The 10,000-nt window shown below is 47.8% G+C and overlaps 1 protein-coding gene across 5 annotated transcripts in view; it reads left to right on the top strand.

Moving 5' to 3' along the window:
- Positions 1–10,000, top strand: part of LOC134441000 (spectrin beta chain, non-erythrocytic 1-like) — a 143,904-nt gene that overhangs the window by 66,916 nt on the left and 66,988 nt on the right. For all 5 annotated transcript variants that reach the window (XM_063191190.1, XM_063191189.1, XM_063191187.1 and 2 more), the window contains one exon: positions 8,015–8,166. In XM_063191190.1, coding sequence (XP_063047260.1) covers positions 8,015–8,166 — 152 coding nt within the window. The remainder of the gene's footprint in view (positions 1–8,014; positions 8,167–10,000) is intronic.

Below are 10,000 nucleotides of genomic sequence, written 5' to 3'. Positions count from 1 at the left end.
TCTTGGTCTCGGAAGAGATTTGAACGTAGATGATAATCAGGTTACCTTCATTACTAGATGGCCCTGGTCAGCTCTGCTGGGGTGGCCATTACTCACCGTAGGAGCAGCAGGTCGAGAAAACTCTCACCTGCCCCACACATTCTCTCTCTGGCTGGCTGTGTGCCTGCTCTGACCTCCCTGGGTGGCTAATACCCTCCACTCATTTACTACCAGAGGGGCATCTTCCCTCTCTTCCTGTTCTGTTCTGGTGTGTTCTGTTATCTTCTCTTCTGTTCTCTCCTCTTTTCTCCTCTCCTCTCCTCTCCTCTCTTCTCCTCTCTTCTCCTCCCCTCTCCTCTCTTCCTCTTCCTCTTCCTCTTCTCTTCTCTTCTCTTCTCTTCTCTTCTCTTCTCTTCTCTTTTCTTCTCTTCTCTCCTCTTTTCTCCTCTTCTCTTCTCTTCTCTTCTCTTCTCTTCTCTTCTCTTCTCTTCTCTTCTCTTCTCTTCTCTTCTCTTCTCTTCTCTTCTCTTCTCTTCTCTTGCCTTACTTCTTCTTTCGTCCTCCTCTCCCCCTGTTCTGACTCTCCTTTCTCCCCTCTCTCAGGTTTGCCCCAGCCAGCCCTACTTCTTTTTCCAAGCAGTTCATTAAAAACCCAGTTCACAAGTTCACAAGCTGGTATGAGGCCGTCAGGCCGGGGTGGGGCCCTGAGTGGTTGTCATGCCTCTAAGGATTAGGAAGCGGCAGGCAGGCAGGCAGGCAGGCAGGCAGGCAGGCAGGCAGGCAGGCAGGCAGGCAGGCAGGCAGGCAGGCAGGCAGGCAGGCAGGCAGGCAGCATGTGTCCAGGTCACTACATGGGTGCAAGTTGCATGTGACCAGGGGTGTGTGCATGTCATGTCCAGGCCCCACCATCTCTCCACTGGGCCCCTCTCTCTCTCACTCTCTTTCATTCTATTCTCTGCATCTGTCCATCCTTCAGTTGGGATAATGGAATTGACTTGGTGTGTGTAGGCCACTACATGGGTGCAAGTTGCATGTGACCAGGGGTGTGTACATGTCATGTCAGGGACCCGCCACCAGCTCTCTTTACACTGGGCCCCTCTCTCTCTCTCACTCTCTTACTCTCTTTCATTCTATTCTCTGCATCTATCCATCTCATGTTCTCTCTCTTTTTCTCTATTTCAAGTCACCCATCACTCCTCCTTTCTTCCTCAGCCTCTGTAGCTCTACCCTTTTCCACCCCTGCCTCACTCTTCTCCTCATCCATTTCCTCCTTCTCTCTCTCTCTCTCTCTCTCTCTCTCTCTCTCTCTCTCTCTCTCTCTCTCTCTCTCTCTCTCTCTCTCTCTCTCTCTCTCGTGGGTGTATTATCTTGGCTGTGTGGTCCAGATGTGTTCTGATCAGCAGGAAGAAGCCATGTTTAGCAAACATCTCGATTCCTTTTCCACATCCTCTGGTACAAGACGTTGGTTTTCACCAGTGAGTGACCTTTTGAACCCTTTAAATCCAGACAAGATGTTTTGTTGTGGCCGATGTGTTTCTCTGTCTGGTCTGGCCTGGTGTGGTCGCGGTGGCAGCTTGGGACCCCATGTGAAACGTGTGTGTCGCTTCTGATCCACACCATTGGAAAGAAAGTGTTGCCACACTGTTTGGTTTTGTCAAATTGTCTCACACGCGCATGCATTTCGCTGTGGGAAATCCCTCTTGCCTGTCCCTTGTCTTCCTCAAATGCCACAATCACCTCCCCACATCGCCCTCTTCCCTTAACTACTACCCAGCTCAATGTGTGTTTGCGTTCGGAAAGAGAAGCATGTTGGGGAAGAGATAGGGCCCTGCGTCCATTCAGAACATTCTCAGACGCCGCCGCTGCCTCTTTTGTGGGGTTTTAGATGTGGTGTGGTGTGTGGCACGGCGGAGCGAGGAGAAAGGGGAACAGTGCCTCCATTGTGTGCCAAAGAGAGAGGTGGGGGGGGGGCGATAGAGAGAGACAGAGATGGAGAAATTGAGAGAGAGAGAGAGAGAGAGAGAGAGAGACTGCTTCCCCCCTCCAGTCGGTCATAGAGGATTTCTCTATATGGCTCCGCGGCCGACTGACTGAGGGGGCTGCTCATGTGACCCATCTGGAGGCCCTTCAAGCAGCCCCACGTGGGATCATGCTGCTCAGGGTAGTGGGTTACGGGACTTGACTTGGTGGACAGGGACAGAGAAAGAGAGAGAGAGAGAGAGAGACAGAGCAACAGAGCGAAGGAGCGAGTTTGTATTGTGTGATTGTGTTGTATTTTAGAGGAGCTTCAAGCAGCCCCACGTGGGATCATGCTACTCAGGATAGTGGGTTACAGGACTTTGGTGGAGAGAGAGATTTGTGTGTGTGTGTGTGTGTGGTGTGTGTGTGTGTGTTCAGGTGCCTTTCAGGCATGGATGGATTGGGAGAGGTAAGGGTGGGATTTGAACCAGCAATCCTCTGACAGACCAACACCCTACCCATTAGGCTACTGCCACTGACTGTAAACAGTGGCTCCAGCAGCATATTAGACCATGGTTGGAGAGAGAGAGGTTTGCATTGTATTTTAGAGGTGCTTCGACCAGCCCTACTCTGCTTAGGGTAATGGGTTACTGGACTTTGAGAGAGCAAAAGAGAAGAGAGAGAGATTGAAAAAAGATAACCCCCCACCCCCTTTAGTACACATAGTTATGGATTCCAAAGGGATGTGAAGGGGAGGGGGGCACTTCTGTTTCTCTCTCTGTCATTGAGTTTGTTTTGTGTGATTTTATATTTGAGGTACTACCAGCCCCACATGGGATCTTGCAACAGGACTTTTGTGTACAAGGCCATATGAACAAGAGAGAAAAGGCAGAATAAAGGTCATTTCATCCCTCACACATAAGCTTACCCCTACAGTACATACATTTATGGATTGCAAAGGGGGGCATGACCGATATATTTCTCTACCCCTCTCTATCTAGGTTGTGTGTCAGCTAGCCCCACGTGGGATCTGCTGACTCTCTCTCTCTGTCTCTCTCTCTCTCTCTCTCTCTCTCTCTCTCTCTCTCTCTCTCTCTCTCTCTCTCTCTCTCTCTCTCTCTCTCTCTCTCTCTCTCCCCTCTTTCTCCTACAGATACTAGAGCTGGGCCTCTCCTCTTTCACTCTGTCTCTCTGTCTCTCCTCTCCTCTACGCTCTCACTCATTTTCTCTGTCTCTCCTCTGTTCTTCACTCCTCTCCTCTCCTCTCCTCTCCTCTCCTCTTTCCCCCCGTCTCTCTTAACTAGTGTTGGGTGTAAGAGGCACTCTACCAAGCTGACATAATGGGTAGGGATGGGGGCAGGGGTAGTGGACTACAGCATAAGCAGTTCTGGACTCAAGCAAGCAAAAAACCTTCTGTTCTCAGTCTTTTTATGTCTCGTTGGCTTTCTTTGTGTGTGTGTGTCTCTCAACTTGTGTGGTGAGAGATGCTTCATGAGCCCCACAGGACCTACTAGAGCCAGTTCCAGGAGTGACTCCTCTGTCCCATTTAGGAACAGTGCATTTAGTCAGGCTGTGTTCTCTTACAGAGCCTCTCACACCTGAAACATAATTCCCCACCACAATTAGAGAATTAGCAACCTCTCTCTCTCGCGCGCGCTCTCGCTCTCTCTCTCTCTCTCTCGCGCGCGCTCTCGCTCTCTCTCTCTCTCTCTCTCTCTCTCTCTCTCTCGCTCTCGCTCTCTCTCTCTCTCTCTCTCTCTCTCTCTCTCTCTCTCTCAACTTGTGTGGTGAGAGAATCTTCATGAGCCCCATGGGACTTACAAGGGGAAGGGGTCACTGCAGTGTGTCCTCTCCATTATCCTAACAACCTGTGCTTGTGTCCTCTCGCTCTCGCTCTCTCTCTCTCTCTCTCTCTCTCTCTCTCTCTCTCTCTCAACTTGTGTGGTGAGAGAATCTTCATGAGCCCCATGGGACTTACAAGGGGAAGGGGTCACTGCAGTGTGTCCTCTCCATTATCCTAACAACCTGTGCTTGTGTCCTCTCGCTTCGCTGACGCCCCGCCTCTGTGGAGATTTCCCGCTGTCAGTCCAGCCACAACAACTCTTGGGGGACTTTGCCCCATTGCAAGATATTGAATTACACTTCTGTCGTCAATGATGTCGTCTTGCGACGTCACCACGAGGCCACAAGCACAAGGGAGGACGGGAGTTAGGATAGTGGAATGGACTCCTTTAGCAGAGATTCTTTAAGTACATAGAGATATGCCAATGTAATAGGTTGCTATGGGCACCTAACGTGACCAGGTTCCGGTCTGCCTAAAGGGGCGTGTCATAATGCTCCTAGCATTGAATAGAACAGTCCTTAGGTCTGCCTAGGTCTGCCTAAAGGGGGATTTCCCCCCTCCCCCTTGCAATAATAGAACCCGGAAACAATGGGCCAATGGAACCTCTCTCTCTCTACTCTCTCTGCCTTTAGTGTGTGTAGTTCTGGACTCCAGTGAGGTGGCAAAAGGGCAGTCATGGGCAAGCCGTTAGGGCGTCAGACTTGTTGCCCAAGAGTTTCCGGTTGGTGGGGGAGTAATCAACCAGTGCTCTCCCCCATCCTCCTCCATGACTGAGGTACCCTGAGCATGGTACCGTCCCACCGCACTGTTCCCTGTCGGGCGCCATCGGGGGCTGCCCCCTTGCACGGGTGAGGCATAAATGCAATTTCGTTTTGTGCAGTGTTCACTTCTGTGCTGTGGAGTGCTGTTTCACAATGACAATGGGAGTTGGAGTTTCCCTATTCGGCATAACTTCACTTAACTTAAAAAAACCTTTCGCTGCTTCCCAGCCCTCCATCTGAGGATCTTCAGTCAGGTGCCAGCACCGCATACATGGGTTCTCAGTGTTTATCAACACGATGTTATGAGGAGAGGCAAGACACTGGCAGCCAACCATGTGAGCCATTTTGATCAATAGCGGTTTCCAACAATCAGAGGTTGAGGTGTGCGCAGCTAGGTTCGCGCAGTCAGGTTATAAAGAAAATTTAGAACCCATGTATAGCAGCCTGCATTGCAGAGGTGCCGGCAGTGAGTGGAGAATGAGGGCTCTCTAGCTGCTGTTGTGATTTCACAACCACCCACCACTCTTGGCTATTGTGTGCCTGCGTGCGTGCGTGCGTGTGTGTGTATTGTGTGTGTGTGTGTGTGTGTGTGTATTGTGTGTGTGTGTGTCATCTGTCAAGTGTAGTCCTCAGCCCACCACACTCTGGTTCAGTTGTGAAACTTCCCTCCAAATCCCCATGGCAACCGGCTTGGAGTGTGCAAGAAAAATACCTCATGGAGCAGAGAGGGAGCCATTAGCAAATGGCATCGTGTGTGTGTGTGTGTGTGTCTGTGTGTGTGCCTGTGTGTGTGCATGTGTCAGTTTGTGTCTGTGTGTGTGTGTGTTCGTGCCTGTGTGTGTGTGTGTGTGTGTCTGAGCGTGCGTCAGTTTGTGTGCATCTGTGTGTGTGTGTGTTCGTGCTTGTGTGTGTGTGTCTGAGCGTGCATCAGTTTGTGTGCATCTGTGTGTATTGTCTGTGTGTGCGAGCGTGTGTGTGTATATATACTTTGCACCTTTTTCCATTGCAGTGTCCACATATCACATTGTTGTTTTTCTCCTCCTATACGTACATCTGCAGATGAGCTCCCATTTGTGCTCATGTGCAGGTAGGGTAGAACACAGTGCACTGCTCCATACTGCCCACGCACGCATATACAGTACTGTACTCTCACTCTGGCAACACTCTGCTGCTGGTTGCTGCTCTGCTGATCTCAGGTAGAGATTGCACTGCTGCTGCTGTTCTTGGCTGTCCTGTGGCACTGCGAGGGATATTTATACGCCTTGCATAATGGATGGACTGGGGGAGAAATAGGGTCCGCACGGGCACTTTTGGCTTAAAGGGGCCTCCTCATAATTAGCGACGCAGAACGGTAGGCCCCGCACCCTCGTGGGCCCCTATTTTCAGAAATGTAAAATAAATAAAAAATATATATATTTTTTTACATTTCTGAAAATAGGGGCCCATGAGGGTGCGGTGCCCATCATGAAACGCCCGCTATGCCAGATGGCCAGGCCAGCCCTGGCTTTGCATAATGGATGGGAAAGGTCTGGTTTTGCAGACCACCCTCCTAGACTTCACCAGGAGCCCAGAATGAATTAACTTGAACTGATTTGATTGGGCAGGGGAGTGAGGTTAGACAGGTTGATGGCGACAGTGCAGTACAGTGCACCCATCTTTGCCAAATCCAGTTTATTGATCCAGTATTATTGACTGAAAAAAGTTGAGCCTCTCGCTTCACAGTTGCATCAGTTTTTTTTTCTTTTCTTTTAGGGAGGGGGGGTTGTTTTGTTCTGGAATCGAACCCGGGTTGCCAGCATAGCAACCCAGTGCCCTACTGTTAGGCCACGGCAGGGCCATCAGTTTTGTTTTAAATACATCCTATAATATTTTATTTTATTCAACAAATCAGCATCAGCATACCCCACTCCCCAAACAATTGCTGGAAATCAACTGTGAAAAAACATTCAGTGGCCCCTAACAATGGAGCTGTGTTTACTGTTGTTGCATGTTTGGAATTCTTTGCCACTTTTGTTTTTTGTCTTTTATTCGGGTGTTAGCTCGATCTAGGAAGCACTGGGAGAAGCGGAAGTGTGTCTCGTCCTTCGTGCACTGCAGAGGCCATGAAAACAATAAGCCACTGGCCATGTTCAGACAAGGGTAAACAGAGCAGCAGGGCTGGTGACAGCTTTTGCAGGGTCCAGGACAAAGTAATCTGAAAAGGGGCCCTTATCTAATACATGCAATGTGTAGTGGAAACCCAATTTTGGGCCCCCTCTTTACCTGGGCCCAGCACAAATGACCCCTTTGTCCCCCCCACCCCCCTGTCGGCTTCCCTGCAGAGCAGTAGCAGAAGGCTTGGATTGGAGGGCCACACGGGGCCTAAACCGGATGGATGCTAGCTTTGCTTGCTGGCTCACTCTGCTTGCTCTCTGGTTGACCACTACTGTATACTAGGACGAGGGCAGAAGTGCATTTGAGGACACGCTGCTCTGAACTTTTCTTCTCCTGCTATTTGGGGTCTATTTTGCATTCAAGTGGTCCTGAACGAGGGCGTGGTGTGGGGGTCTGTTAGCCCGCAAGTTACGGCTGAATGGTCCCAGACCTGCCTTAGCAGAAGTGAAACTACTGGTTTAAAAAAAAACGCCTAAAAAACAGACCACCTGTAGTGGGGGTTGTAGCTGACAACAGTGGTGCCCATGGGAAACCAAACGGTCCTCTTTTCCCATTTGCTCTCCATCTAGCTGCCACTTTTGATATGTCTTGAAGAAAATAAAATGCCAAGGCAAAAAAATCTGCGTAATTTGGTGTACTCTTATATCATCTATTGTAGTCTACTTGTGCTTGTCTTCAAGTGTTGCGTTTTTAGTTTTCTCTCTCACACATACTGTATATGTCCTTTTTCCTTTGTCTTCAAAATCCAACGCAATTTACATTCATTTAGGTCCAAAGTATTTGGTATAGGTGTCTTGCTTAAGGGCACTTGAGGCCAGCCGTGTATGTATGGTATAGGGATTTCAACCTGCCCCCTTGTGATTACAGAGCTCCCTAACTCCCACAGCAGCTCACAATCTAAATTTACCGGAACTTTACTGGAACCAAAGTTTAATGTCTGCACACTTGCGCTTGTTTTGCTTTTTGCGTTTTTGAGCTACACGCTCTTCATCAGAACTGATTCTCTATATGTGTTGTTGACTGTTTTTGTTGTTTGCCTCTATATGAAAAAAAAAGAAATGCGTTTTGGATGTGCGCACCTCTACCTTACTATAATCCAGTGTATAATCCAGAATGTTTGTATGCTTTGTGGGTTTCGGTGCTCTTTAGTCCATGGTATGGTACATCCAGCTTCTAAAATGAGAAAAGATTCTCTGACTAAGGCACTCCAAATTAAAACGTCTTTATTAATTCGACGAGTCCTACATGGACATATCATATATTTTTTTACATTAGCTGTTTGTTATAATCCCTTTCCTGCCTTGTGTTCTGTGTGCAGACGAGCGTGAGGCGGTGCAGAAGAAGACCTTCACCAAATGGGTCAACTCCCACCTGTCGCGCGTCTCCTGCCGCATCACCGACCTCTACCTGGACCTGAGGGATGGACGCATGCTCATCAAGCTGCTGGAGGTGCTGTCCGGAGAGAGGCTGGTGAGTACACACTGCGCACAACAAAATTGCATTTATGCCTCACCTGTGCAAGGGGGCTGGCCTCAATGGCGACACAAGGGAGCTGTGCGGCAGGGCGGTACCATGTTCAGGGTACCTCAGTGATGGAGGAGGATGGGGGAGAGTACTGGTTGGGGGAGAGCACTGGTGTGTCGGGCCCTAACCACTTACCGATGACTGCCCACTGGTGTGTGTGTGTGTGTGTGGAGTGCGCGCGCATTGGTGCGTGTGCATGTCAGTGAGTGTTATTGAGACTTCAGAAAAGCTTAAGTTTAAAGCAGTATGAAACCAGAAAATGGAGACGTACAACGGCAAGTAGCAAGTCCACTTCCGCCCTGTAGGGTAATCAAAGAAGAATATTACTTAGTGTTGCTCTGAGCCACTGTAGATGGAAGCTACATTTCACGACATTTCACTACACATAGGGATTGATCCTTTTTGTAATGACATTTCTCTATCAGTCTGTCAAAACGCACCTGAACCCCAGTAACAGACAAATTCTCCTCATTTTATGGAACGAACTTTTGGGTTATTTGAGTACATTTCCCAACAGCCAGAAAGAATCGGTCATCAAAGTGATCCCTACAGTCACTCCCAGCAGTGACAGACAGCAGCCTCGTGCTGTGGGTATGTGATGGGGACTGGGAGCCAGGAAATATAGGAAGATGGATGTAGAGGCAAGAGAGAGAGAGAGGAAGAACCCTCCTCAGCTTAGTCAGAATCTTGTGGAGGAAGTAGGGCTGTCACGATAACAAATTTTGCTGGACGATAAATTGGCCAAGAAATTATTGAGATAAACGATATTGTCTTCTCTGTCATTTTCAAAAAATATAATGACAATGAGATAAAAATGTGAATGCACCCTTTCTAATTTTGAAAGCATCGCAGCAGGGGGTGCTAGATAGAGGGGTATGTCAGTCTGTAAAATGTCAGTCTTGTATATGTCTATGTCCTGGCATGGTATAGAGAGAAAACGTAATTTCATTTTCCTTGTATGACTTGTGCATATGAAGAAAGTGACAATAAAAGCTGACTTGACTTGACTTGACAAAAGCTGACTAGATAGAGAGATAGACAAGGTAGACAGACTGAAAATTAAAGGTACACCAACGTTTAAGCATGATTGCGCTGAGTGAAATGTGCCTATCCATATTCAGTCTAAGAGAGAGTGACGAGGAAAACAAAGAAGCATGCAATAACTTATTGTGGCAAAAAAAGTTATCATGTTTGTAAAAACGTATTGTACGATATATTGACTTATTGAATATTGTTGAATATGAAAACTGTGTGTGATGCTTCCTAAGGGCTCTGTGGGGAAGTATTCTTGTGATGGGTGCTGAGAGACAGGAAACACAGAAAAAAATGATCCAGGGAGTCCATAGGGAACCCAGTCTAGCATACTCAGAATCTTTTTTTGTTTTCTGTTATTTTTGTTTGTTAGTTTTCTTCATACAGTAAACTTGGAGACAGTTATCTGTAAGGTTTTGTGTGGATTGTAGGCCAGCGTGTTTTCTAACTATAACACATCCCTTTTCAAAATAAAGGCTTTTACACACTTTTGGATACAAATAGAGTAGAGTAGAGTATATTTATTAATGCCGAAGGAAATGAAGGTGTCTGTTAGCTTGCATAAATACACAAATTCTAAACATACACAAAGACCCAATACACATCATTGTACATTGCAGTAAAAAATGAGTGACTTGAATTTAGTATTGACTATTTTCAAAAGCTGAATATTAACTTTTGCCTCTGCCGTTTTCTACATTTGAACACTAGCTATAAGAACTCTAGCTGCACCAAAGGTGTAATTTTA

The sequence above is a fragment of the Engraulis encrasicolus genome, chromosome 24 (genome assembly GCF_034702125.1).
Source record: "Engraulis encrasicolus isolate BLACKSEA-1 chromosome 24, IST_EnEncr_1.0, whole genome shotgun sequence".
Taxonomy (NCBI): Eukaryota; Metazoa; Chordata; class Actinopteri; order Clupeiformes; family Engraulidae; genus Engraulis; species Engraulis encrasicolus.
Note: the sequence above shows the minus strand (reverse complement) of the source record. Positions and strands in the feature narration are given on the sequence as shown.